The 12,849-nt window shown below is 41.3% G+C and overlaps 1 protein-coding gene across 2 annotated transcripts in view; it reads right to left on the minus strand.

The window, feature by feature from the left end:
* Nucleotides 1–497: 497 nt before the first annotated feature.
* Nucleotides 498–12,849, minus strand: part of PTTG1IP2 (PTTG1IP family member 2) — a 58,963-nt gene continuing 46,611 nt past the window's right edge. For both annotated transcript variants that reach the window (XM_073677407.1, XM_073677406.1), the window contains exon 7: nucleotides 498–3,157. In XM_073677407.1, coding sequence (XP_073533508.1) covers nucleotides 3,108–3,157 — 50 coding nt within the window. In that variant the 3' untranslated portion in view covers nucleotides 498–3,107. The remainder of the gene's footprint in view (nucleotides 3,158–12,849) is intronic.

Here is a 12,849-nt window from a genome sequence, read left to right on the forward strand (position 1 = left end):
TGCAGCGAACGGGCGCTACAGACAGGAGAGTGGGATGAGAGCACACACTGTCCCCTCTCTCATCCCTCTCTCATCCCTCTCTCATCCCTCTCTCATCCCTCTCTCATCCCTCTCTCCTGGCTGCAGTTTACAAATGCAAAAAAAACAAACAACTTTTTTTTGTATAATTAAAGAAGGGAAATCTATACTGCAGGTGTGAGATTATAGGGGCCAAGTCATCTAAAAGTACTTTAAATTGTGTTTTGAGGGTGATAGACTTCCTTTAAAAGATAATAATATATATATTTTTTTATCTAATCTGATCCCTTTTAAAAACATTTTTTTTTTTTTATACCCTGGACAGCCCATTTAAACAATACAATGCCACCCCCTTTCCCCCTTTAGCAGATTGAGAATATTCCCCCACCTTGGACACAACAGTACGTGAATGTGTTTGCAATGGTGCAGCAAGTATCTTGCTCCATGGACGCATATTGCGGGTTCGTACAAATGTGGAATTAGGGGTTCACTTCTTTATCTTTAATAGAATTACACAATGCAAAAAAAAAAAAAAATACTAAAATGAAAACAAAACAATGATTTACGGAGTGAGACGGAATCAAGTGCAATACGTGGTGGTACAATATAGAGAGTGGTGTCATAAGAGCGACTGCCTCGTAAGTAATAATCGAGACACTCAATAATATAGGGCGATACACAGGGACCCGTAACGACGTAGCAGAGCCGAGTCGGACTCACAACTGAAGGATAAATTAAACTTACCCTTAACATCAAGTAATGTGTTATCAGAAAGTGGCCGATTGTTTAGCTCAGGTTTTTATGTGAAAAGTATTTTTTTTTTTTATTCAGAATTTTTTATTTTCAGTTTTCTACGTCACTAAAAAAAATAGAAATCTTGCAATTTTCACCTTGACCACTAGATGTGTTTCAATGCTTAGGCACTTGCGCTCATCACTAGTTATCAGTCATTGAAATCCTGCCTGTGATGATCATGAGACTGCTGGAAAGTCGTCTGCACCAATCAAGAAATGTAAGCCTTGAAACACATATAGCGGTCACAATAGGCGACGTCACAGCTCACCTCCTCGTCCTCTTGTACAATGACTGATAACACCTCTATATACAGTAGATAACACAGGATCCACCATTCACAATAGGTGATGTCACAGCTCACCGCCTCCTCCTGTACAATGACTGATAACACCTCTATATACAGTAGATAACACAGAATCCACCATTCACAATAGGTGATGTCACAGCTCACCTCCTCCTCCTGTACAATGACTGATAGCACCTCTATATACAGTATATAACACAGGATCCACCATTCACAATAGGTGGTGATGTCACAGCTCACCTCCTCCTCCTGTACAATAACTGATGACACATCTATATCCAGTAGATAACACAGGATCCACCATTCACAATAGGTGATATCACAGCTCACCTCCTCCCCCTCCAATAACCTTTTCTGACATTAAAGCCAGCCTAATCTATACTTCTATGCAAATAGAGTCAGTCTCTTGCTAATGTCCATGTGCCCAACAGGAATTAGGAGTCCTAAATTACTCCTAGTGGCCGGTGTGAATACTGATATATTTAAAAAAAAAAAATGTAGATGGTGATTATAAAAAAACATCAAAACTGTTTTAAAATTACATTTAACATAAAAATCTAATTTAAATAAAAGGGCGTTTTCTGATGACACATTACCTTTACGTAACAATCAGATCCCAGTTATCTAGAAACAGCGCCCCTCTTGTCCGCAGGTTATGTCAGGTATAGCAGGTATTCACTGAACCAGGGCTGAGCTGCAATATTAGACACAGCCCGTGGACAAGAGTGGATCCGTCTCTGGCGTGAAGGGGGAAAAGTGGATCGGAATCTATTTTGTAACCTTTGCCGACCCACTGAAATGAACCTTACAAAAATGTGGTAATAGTGACAACAACCGAAAATTATATTCAAGACCAGAAGTGCTAAATCCCTACAATCATGCAGCAAAGTGCAGTGAATACATTACAGTGCGCAAAAGAAAAAAGAAACAATAAAAAAAAGAAACTACTGTAAAAAAGGAAACATTTCACCTCCACATTTACGTGTCACGTCTACAGTGAAATAAAAAATGAAAAAACAAAGAAAAAACAAGGTAAAAAGAAAAAGTCATGAAAAAAATGCATGATAAAGAGAAGCGGTCATCACCCCCTGATGTGTCTGCCTATACAATTACAATTTTGGAGCATCTTTCTGTTACTCCTCCTGGAAATGTATATAAAACTGTGATATGTACCGTTACCATTCTTCTTGTTCACAGACTGACATTTATTTCAGCACTGGCGAGAATAATGGTAGCACCCTGTTGTCAAATTATACATTTGCAGGAGGAATAACAGAAGAATAGTATGGAGCATTGCTTTAGTTTTTTAGTTTTTTTTTTTCTTTTTTTTTTTAGTGGGCATGCAAATCTTTTCAAACAGAAACCATTCTAGAACAATGCATTGTTCCTCTGTAATTCATCCTGGAAACGCATAACCCAAACTGACAACTGGGTGCTACCATTTCTCTTGTTAATTGCATTTGTCCCTAGACGGGGACTGAAAATGTCATGCAATGTAAGGAAAAGCAGTATAGTAGCACCCCTTTATCAAGTTTCCAGGAGGAGTAACAGAGGAATGACACAAAGCTGCCCCAGAACAATTACATAGAGAATGCAGATACGTCAGGAGAGAAGATCGGCTCTCTGTATACTGGCTATAGATGGGAACATTTGCCCCGGGATGCAAATGGCTGCAGACATCTAGATCAATGGGAATTATGGTTTACACCATTGCAAATATTGCTAATCAAAGGGTTAATGACAGAGAAGAAGCAGTCCAGATACATGTTCTGACCAACAGAATCAATTTCCAGCGGTCAGACCTAACATTAGTGGCCAGGGACCTAATGATCGCCGACCACCCGATCGTCGGCAGCGATCACTTAAGTCTATGGTCAGCGTTAAACCCCAGGAGCCTCATGCACTCGGGTAACGATCTGCCGTCAGTGCGGGGTCCACAGGGTTTGCTCATGCGGCAGGACGGCGTCCGATCCACAAGTCTCATCCAAATCTACTCATTATCAAATTTGCTGTAAGGATGATCCATGTCCTGAAGAAGTCCTAGGAGACAAAAACAGAAAGGATTAGGAAATACAGCTTATATCACAGCCAGAGACTCAACAAAGGGTTAAAAAGTGTGTGTGTGTGTGTGTGTGTGTGTGTGTGTGTGTGTGTGTGTGTGTGTGTTGTGTGTGTGTGTGTGTGTGTATATATATATATATATATATATATATATATATATATATATATATATATATATATATATATATATATATATATATATATATATATATATATATATATATATATATATATATATTTTTTTTTTTATACATTCGGAGACAGTTATCCTTTAAAAAAAACAAAAAAATAAATAAAATAAATAAAACATAACAGGAAACCGTCGCATATCTTGATATATGTAGAATAGGAAAATATTCAGACCTTAGAATAGACAACAAAGTGCTGCATCTTCAAGGTGACTTTAAAAATATCTTTGATAATAAAAAAAAAATATATTTATAAAAAATCATGTATATAAAAATGTATCTACATATGTTAATTTTTCTACTATTGAAAAAAAAAAAAAATTATATATATATATATATATATATATATATACAGTACAGACCAAAAGTTTGGACACACCTTCTCATTTAAAGATTTTTCTGTATTTTCATGACTATGAAAATTGTACATTCACACTGAAGGCATCAAAACTATGAATTAACACATGTGGAATTATATACTTAACAAAAAAGTGTGAAACAACTGAAAATATGTCTTATAGTCTAGGTTCTTCAAAGTAGCCACCTTTTGCTTTGATGAGTGCTTTGCACACTCTTGGCAGTCTCTTGATGAGCTTCAAGAGGTAGTCACCAGAAATGGTTTTCACTTCACAGGTGTGCCCTGTCAGGTTTAATAAGTGGGATTTCTTGCCTTATAAATGGGGTTGGGACCATCAGTTGTGTTGTGCAGAAGTCTGGTGGATACACAGCTGATAGTCCTACTGAATAGACTGTTAGAATTTGTATTATGGCAAGAAAAAAGCAGCTAAGTAAAGAAAAACGAGTGGCCATCATTACTTTAAGAAATGAAGGTCAGTCAGTGCGAAAAATTGGGAAAACTTTGAAAGTGTCTCCTAGTGCAGTTGCAAAAACCATCAAGCGCTACAAAGAAACTGGCTCACATGAAGACCGCCCCAGGAAAGGAAGACCATGAGTCACCTCTGCTTCTGAGGATAAGTTTATCCGAGTCACCAGCCTCAGAAATCACAGGTCAACAGCAGCTCAGATTAGAGACCAGGTCAATGCCACACAGAGTTCTAGCAGCAGACACATCTCGTCAACAACTGTTAAGAGGAGACTTTGTGCAGCAGGCCTTCATGGTAAAATAGCTGCTAGGAAACCACTGCTAAGGACAGGCAACAAGCAGAAGAGACTTGTTTGGGCTAAAGAACACAAGGAATGTACAGTGGAAATCTGTGCTTTGGTCTGATGAGTCCAAATTTGAGATCTTTGGTTCCAACCACCGTGTCTTTGTGCGACGCAGAAAAGGTGAACGGATGGACTCTACATGCCTGGTTCCCACCGTGAGGCATGGAGGAGGAGGTGTGATGGTGTGGGGGTTCTTTGCTGGTGACACTGTTGGGGATTTATTCAAAATTGAGGGCATACTGAACCAGCATGACTACCACAGCATCTTGCAGCGGCATGCTATTTCATCCGGTTTGCGTTTAGTTGGACCATCATTTATTTTTCAACAGGACAATGACCTAATACACCTCCAGGCTGTGTAAGGGCTATTTGACCAAGAAGGAGAGTGATGGGGTGCTACGCCAGATGACTTGGCCTCCACAGTCACCAGACCTGAACCCAATCGAGATGGTTTGGGGTGAGCTGGAATGCAGAGTGAAGGCAAAAGGGCCAACAAGTGTTACGCATCTCTGGGAACTCCTTCAAGATTGTTGGAAGACCATTTCTGGTGACTACCTCTTGAAGCTCATCAAGAGAATGCCAACAGTGTGCAAAGCAGTCATCAAAGCAAAAGGTGGCTACTTTGAAGAACCTAGAATATAAGACATATTTTCAGTTGTTTCACACTTTTTTGTTAAGTATATAATTCCACATGTGTTAACTCATAGTTTTGATGCCTTCAGTGTGAATGTACAATTTTCATATTCAAGAAAATACAGAAAAATCTTTAAATGAGAAGGTGTCTCCAAACTTTTGGTCTGTACTGTATATATATATTTATTTATTTATATATATATTTATATTTACATATCACAAACGTTGATAATATATATTATATACACAGTACAGACCAAAAGTTTGGGCACAACTTCTCTTTTAAAGATTTTTCTGTATTTTCATGACTATGAAAATTGTACATTCACACTGAAGGCATCAAAACTATGAGTTAACACATGTGGAATTATATACTTAACAAAAAAGTGTGAAACAACTGAAAATATGTCTTATATTCTAGGTTCTTCAAAGTAGCCACCTTTTGCTTTGATGACTGCTTTGCACACTCTTGGCATTCTCTTGATGAGCTTCAAGAGGTAGTCACCGGAAATGGTTTTCACTTCACAGGTGTGCCCTGTCAGGTTTAATAAGTGGGATTTCTTGCCTTATAAATGGGGTTGGGACCATCAGTTGTGTTGTGCAGAAGTCTGGTGGATACACAGCTGATAGTCCTACTGAATAGACTGTTAGAATTTGTATTATGGCAAGAAAAAAGCAGCTAAGTAAAGAAAAACGAGTGGCCATAATTACTTTAAGAAATGAAGGTCAGTCAGTCCGAAAAAATTAGGCAAACTTTGAAAGTGTCCCCAAGTGCAGTTGCAAAAACCATCAAGCGCTACAAAGAAACTGGCTCACATGAGGACTGCCCCAGGAAAGGAAGACCAAGAGTCACCTCTGCTTCTGAGGATAAGTTTATCCGAGACACCAGCCTCAGAAATCTCAGGTTAACAGCAGCTCAGATTAGAGACCAGGTCAATGCCACACAGAGTTCTAGCAGCAGACACATCTCTATAACAACTGTTAAGAGGAGACTTTGTGCAGCAGGCCTTCATGGTAAAATAGCTGCTAGGAAACCACTGCTAAGGACAGACAACAAGCAGAAGAGACTTGTTTGGGCTAAAGAACACAAGGAATGGACATTAGACCAGTGGAAATCTGTTCTTTGGTCTGTGAGTCCATATTTGAGATCTTTGGTTCCATCCACCGTGTCTTTGTGCGACGCAGAAAAGGTGAACGGATGGACTCTACATGCCTGGTTCCCACCGTGAAGCATGGAGGAGGAGGTGTGATGGTGTGGGGGTGCTTTGCTGGTGACACTGTTGGGGATTTATTCAAAATTGAAGGCATACTGAACCAGCATGGCTACCACAGCATCTTGCAGCGGCATGCTATTCCATCCGGTTTGCGTTTAGTTGGACCATCATTTATTTTTCAACAGGACAATGACCCCAAACACACCTCCAGGCTGTGTAAGGGCTATTTGACCAAGAAGGAGAGTGATGGGGTGCTACGCCAGATGACCTGGCCTCCACAGTCACCAGACCTGAACCCAATCGAGATGGTTTGGGGTGAGCTGGACCGCAGAGTGAAGGCAAAAGGGCCAACAAGTGCTAAGCATCTCTGGGAACTCCTTCAAGATTGTTGGAAGACCATTTCTGGTGACTACCTCGTGAAGCTCATCAAGAGAATGCCAAGAGTGTGCAAAGCAGTCATCAAAGCAAAAGGTGGCTACTTTGAAGAACCTAGAATATAAGACATATTTTCAGTTGTTTCACACTTTTTTGTTAAGTATATAATTCCACATGTGTAATTCATAGTTTTGATGCCTTCAGTGTAAATGTACAATTTTCATAGTCAAGAAAATACAGAAAAATCTTTAAATGAGAAGGTGTGTCCAAACTTTTGGTCTGTACTGTATATCTCCCCTATCCCGTGGGATAACCACATTAATCCTATTTTTGGGGTTAGACTACACGTAGGATTTGTTTGTATTCTGTGACTAAGGACACACATAGGTCTACAGTGGAGCTGCATACACAAAAAAAAAAAGTTTCAGATTTAGTACATAAAGTTTTAGAATTGCAGGCTGTAGTATCTGCTGTGCGGAAGGTCACAGGTAGGCAACGCCACAGACAGATCCATATTAATGGCTTCCTGCTCGTTCTGCTGCCAGTGACTGAGCGCTCCACAAATCGCCCATAAATCCTTGTCGGGAGCGATTGTTTCAAGGAACCTTTACGGCTTCCTACTTTCACCCCCTGACCCATAAGTGTTGTGAGCAGCAGGAGGACGGGTTCACATTACAAGTTATAATGGGTTCTGCACCCACGATCTATGCCGCCACAAGCCGCAGGCTGTATCGGACATTATACAACCAGCGGCCTCTTTCGGAGGTCCATCTTTACGGCTATAATCCAAAAGTTTGGTAAAAAAAATAAATAAAAATCCCTTGTACTTTAGGTGTGATCCAAGGCTTACAAAAGAGGGCTTCTTAACAAAACGTAGGGAACAGATGCGAGGAAGAATGACAGCAAAATCCGACTACAACAGGTTTGTTTGTTGTCTGTTACCATGGAGACACAAGATTTTTCAATCTACAAAAATGTCTGAGAAGGGAATAAACAGTTCACCTTTAACAACCCCCCCCCCAAAAAAACAAAACGGTATGGTGCCACATTACCTATCTAGATTTTAAGGGGTACTTCCATATCGCATCGTGTATGATCGGTGGAGGTCCAACCCCTGGGACTCCCACGATCCTGAAAATCAATGGGCAACAATGCTGGTGAATGAATCCGTCTGCATGCAATTCCTTCTCCTGTGCAGAGGACGTCAGCCACCCCCTTTTAATCTGCAGCCCCCTTCATTCTCAGAATCTGTGGAGGTCCCAGAGTTTGGACCCTTAAAAATAACTAGGACATCTCCTAGGGTTCCCAGTGATTAGTTGAAGTGATTACGTAAACGATGAGCATGCAGGACCACTGGAGACCACCAGGGCGGCAGCAGATGTATTGGTGAGTAATGATCATTTTCTGATTTTACGCCATTTCTTGTTCAAAAGCAATATTCTTCAAACCGGGGAAAACCCAATGTTCATCTTTTAGCACCATCTTGTTTTTCTGTCCAATATTCTTTGTGAAATAATTTCTTAAATTCTTAAAGGACATTTCCCGCTACTCAAAAGTATTCTAACCAATCCCCGGCAGCCCCCGTACCATCACTCACCCAGTTCCCACTTGTCTGTGCTTATCCTCGACTCATCACAAATGCCCCTGCAGTTAATCACTGGCTGCATCAGTCACCTGTTCTTACCTAGTGATTTTTATTTTTAACCGATCTTTTTAAATTTTTTTTTTTTTTTTTTTTATTAGCTGGAAAACAGTTTTAATATCTTTAAAAAGTTCTATTTTTTCTGATCCAAAGCTTCAAATCCCCTGCATAGACATAGGTTTAAAAGAAAAGATGTTCACTACCTGCAGCCACCACTAGGGGGAGCTCTGAAGGTTATAAAAGGAGTTCAATTTATGACTGTATGCAGCAAACTCCTGAGCTCCATCCAGTGGTAGCTGCAGGTAGCCTAATAAGATATAAGAAACTAATCAGCACAGAAATGTGAAATGTGTCCTATTTAGAGGAATAGTATTGTTTTTGAAGGTGGATAGTCACTTTAAATCCTGGTGCAGTGTCTTCCATCTTGGGGATGTGTTAGTGTAATAATACTGCGTGAGTGGTAGTAACAGGTGCGGCAGTAATTATTTCTACGTCCCTGGTGTTTGCCTTGGGATCCAGGCTTTATGAGAACACACAAACAGACCTTCACCGCTATTTGTACAGATGAAGCCGTTTGTTTAAAGTTCACTCTCTTTTGTATCATCCGCGGCTCGAGACCCCACCACCCCTCCCGCACCTGACATTTTAAAAATTGCTTTGCTCTCGAGTTCCCGGCAGAAGCGGTTGTCATCGACCATGCGGCAATTCTTTATATTGAGTAATTGGCAAAGTGCAAAAAGGGTCGAAGGGAAATTTTTACCAGTTGACTTCACCAAGGGAAGTAAAAAATCTCAGTTATATTTAGATAATAGATTGTTTCACGGATCAGATGAATGAGCGGAGATTATTTTTATTCATTAGTGATTTAAAAAAAACAAAAAAAAACAAAACAAAACAAGAAATTATGTTGGATAATAGCAAAAACAGAGCAACACTCTTGATCCAGGCCTGTGTCGGAGCTGCCACACGACCCTCTCACTTCCTTTTCACAGCCCTTTTATTACAGGTCTCAGTAGGGGTCAAACCTAGCTTCTGGTGGTAACCATTGGATGAGAATCCAGAACAGAGGACACCCCTCCAGTATGTTACTAACACTTACCTAATACGGTATACAAAAAAGATTTTATAAACTAGAAAACCCTTTAAGTCCATTTTAACCCCCTTTCCAACATAGGACCTCTGACAGCAGCGACTAGAGCTATCTCCAATCGCAGGTGTTTAACCATTTAGATGCTGTAGTAAGTCTCTGAAAGCAGCAATTAAACGGTTCTCAAGTGCATGCACGTTCATGCGACGCAATCACAGGGTGTTGCTATATTAGCATGGCAGCCGGGGGTCTTCTGATGGCTAGCGTCACCACCAATTTCCTATTAATAATGTCCAGTCTATGACCTGGCATCATGGAAGATTTTTAAAGGGGTTGTCCAAGTTTGGGATGAAAGTCTGCAGTCATTCTACGTGACTACAGGCTCATGATTGCTCATATCACGCGCACTGCATGCTGTCAGGATTCTCCAGTGTCAGCAGCGAGAGCAGGCGGTCATGTGGTTTCTGGCCACATTCTGACTAGACGTGCTTAATACAAGTGGATGGAGTGAGACTGAGCACGTCTAGTCGGCACGTGACTACATGTATGCAAATTGCATACTTATGGTCACGTGACCACCTGCTCTAGGTGCCAGCATCAGAGAATCCTGACAGAGTGCAGTGAGAATTTCGAAGTCTGCAGTCACAGAACGACTTTCCTTCCAAACCTGGACAACCAATTTAACAATTTTCTATGAAGCTTGGCCACAAGCAGGGCAATATTAGGAGGACCAAATTGGTGGTGATGGTAGCCATTAGTAGGCCCACGGCTGCCATGGTAATACTTCAACACACAGGAATTGAGTCACGTGGGGGATAGGTGTGTATGCACTTCAGAACCGTTTAATTGCTGCAGCATCTAAATGGTTAACAGCAGCTATCGGAGCTAGCTCTAGTTGCTGCTGTTGAGGGTCCTGTACTGCCCCTATCTCCCTGCAGATCTCCTTGCTTCCACTTCTGGCAGGGATTTTTTTTAGACCACTGCAGCTAATTACTGGCCACACTGGTGACTGTACACGTCATCTCAGCCGAAAGAGGAAGGCCAGAGTGGGACCTGGGCAGTGAAACGAAGGAGTGGCGAGAGCACGGTATGTTAGCGTGGGGTTGTGGGTCTTTTGGGGAGAAAAAGGAGTTATCCCTATAAGAAGAAACTTTAAAGGAAGTATCAATCCTCCCCAGTGTCACTTTCCCTCTCTATGCCAGACAATCTCAATATATAATTATCATCCGAATTATATGAGAAAAGCTGGATGGGGCAAATGGGAGAGGGAAAAAAAAAAAAGAAATCCGGCATACATATTAGCGTATCCCCAACAGACGAGCCTGAGCTGACATTTTGTAGTCTAATCTTCTGAGCCCGAGTTAATAAATCTCTTCTCGTTCTGTCACTCATCCTTATTAAAATGTGAATTAAGTTGGACATGGAGGACGAGAGCCTCCAGAAGAACAATGTTGCATCCTGCACAATTCCCATCTGCATAAATGGAAATTATTCATTATATCCAGCCGTCGTTTTCGGGGGAAAAAAAAAAAAAAAAAAAGTAACCGAAAATGAACCGGAGTAGGGAAAACAAATCCGGCAATAAACTTCAATAGGCTGCGCGTAAAGGCCCCGCTGCTCCCCGACGTGGTCTCCGCTAACACCGCAGAAAGATTACACGGCGCAGACATTAAGCTCGTCTGCAAAACGTTTATCACACGCTGGAGGGATTAAACTTCAACCCGAGACTCCGTCTTTGTACTGGGGGACACCGGATTATATAAAAATGCCTACGACGGGATTTATGAAGTACTGACCGGGGCATTTGTTAAATAGGACATTTCCACTCTTCTGACATCTGGAAAATACTTGCATTCCCCAAGAAATAATAAGAATTCTGGAGCAATTTTTTTCTTAAAACTCTGTGCCATTCCTCTATTGCTCCTCCTGGAAATAAGCAGCCATCAACGACTGGGCGTCACTAACCCGGCAGTTTTGTAGGGCCATATTGCCAACGAAAATGGTGATACCAGCTATGAGTTTATTCATTTGTTTCCAGGAGGAATAACAGAGGAACACCAAGACTTGGATGAAAAAAGAAAAATGCTTGAGAATATGTCAGGAGAGCCGACATAACGCTGAAGGTGACCATGGGTTTTGGGTGCCGGGTAGACCACCCCAGAGCCGTAGACATCAGCCAAAACCATTTAATGTAAGGGATGTGACAAGTTTGTGATGGGCTGGTGCGTAGACACAGAAGGCAATCAGAACAAGCAGGGCAAGTCATGGTAAAAGGGATGGAGCAGCAGAAGAGCTGTATAGACTGGGACAAGATGCGCAGAGACATCTCATCAGAGGACATGGGAGTTATGACAAGATAATGACATTGTACAGACATATGGTTCTGTACGCAGCTCCCCGGTCACTCATTTAGGACGCGTTTTCTTCCATTACTATCTGCAGACTGTAAAAGGGATGGAGAAGCAGATTAGGCCTCTGAGGAGCTGTATAGACTGGGACAGGATGATCGGAGGAATCTCTTTATTAGAGGATGTGGGAGTTATGACGGGATAATGACACTATACAAACAGGTATGGTTCTGTACGCAGCTCCCCGGTAATCCATGCAGGGCGGGCTTTCCTCCATCACTACCTGCAGACTGTAAAAGGGATGGAGCAGCAGATTAGGCCTCTGAGGAGCTGTATAGACTGGGACAAGATGCGCAGAGACATCTCAGAGGATGTGGGAGTTATGACGGGATAATGACACTGTACACACAGATAAGGTTCTGTACGCAGCTCCCCTGTCGCTTGCATGTCAGAGGTGATTTCCTCCAGACTGTAATAATCTATAACATTTCTCTCAGAGATAAAATATCTATTGTTATTCTAAAGACATAATAAAGGGCAGCGACATCTTAGAAACAGGAAGGTGATTATTCCCCCTCCCTAACCTAATAAACAAGTCCCGTTATCTCCGCTCAGCAGCGGTTTTACATTTCGCGCTCATGTTCCAGAGATGACAGAGGAAAGGTCGTCAGATTGTGAAGATCATTATCTTCCAAAGTAAATAACCTGCACAGAAGAACCGTCACATGCAGAGGACCCGCAACTGCGCAAGACGACGAGGATGATACTACAGAGAAAGAACAATAATATAAAAAATTATATAAACTACAACCCGGCCAAGCTGCGTAATCTGTAGTAGTCTGTAATCCACCTGCTACTCGGTCTGTATACCTTGCTTTAAACTGCAGCTCTACTTCTTCTGATTGGCTCCTGTGTATAAGCATCAGCCCACCATAAATCCAAGTATTTCATGATTATAAAACAAATTGGAAAATAAGATTAGCAGATACTAGAGTTGAGCAAAAAAGATTTGCATGA

Source organism: Phyllobates terribilis, unplaced genomic scaffold (genome assembly GCF_046119375.1).
Source record: "Phyllobates terribilis strain yellow unplaced genomic scaffold, ASM4611937v1 Scaffold_4__5_contigs__length_816908805, whole genome shotgun sequence".
NCBI lineage: Eukaryota > Metazoa > Chordata > Amphibia > Anura > Dendrobatidae > Phyllobates > Phyllobates terribilis.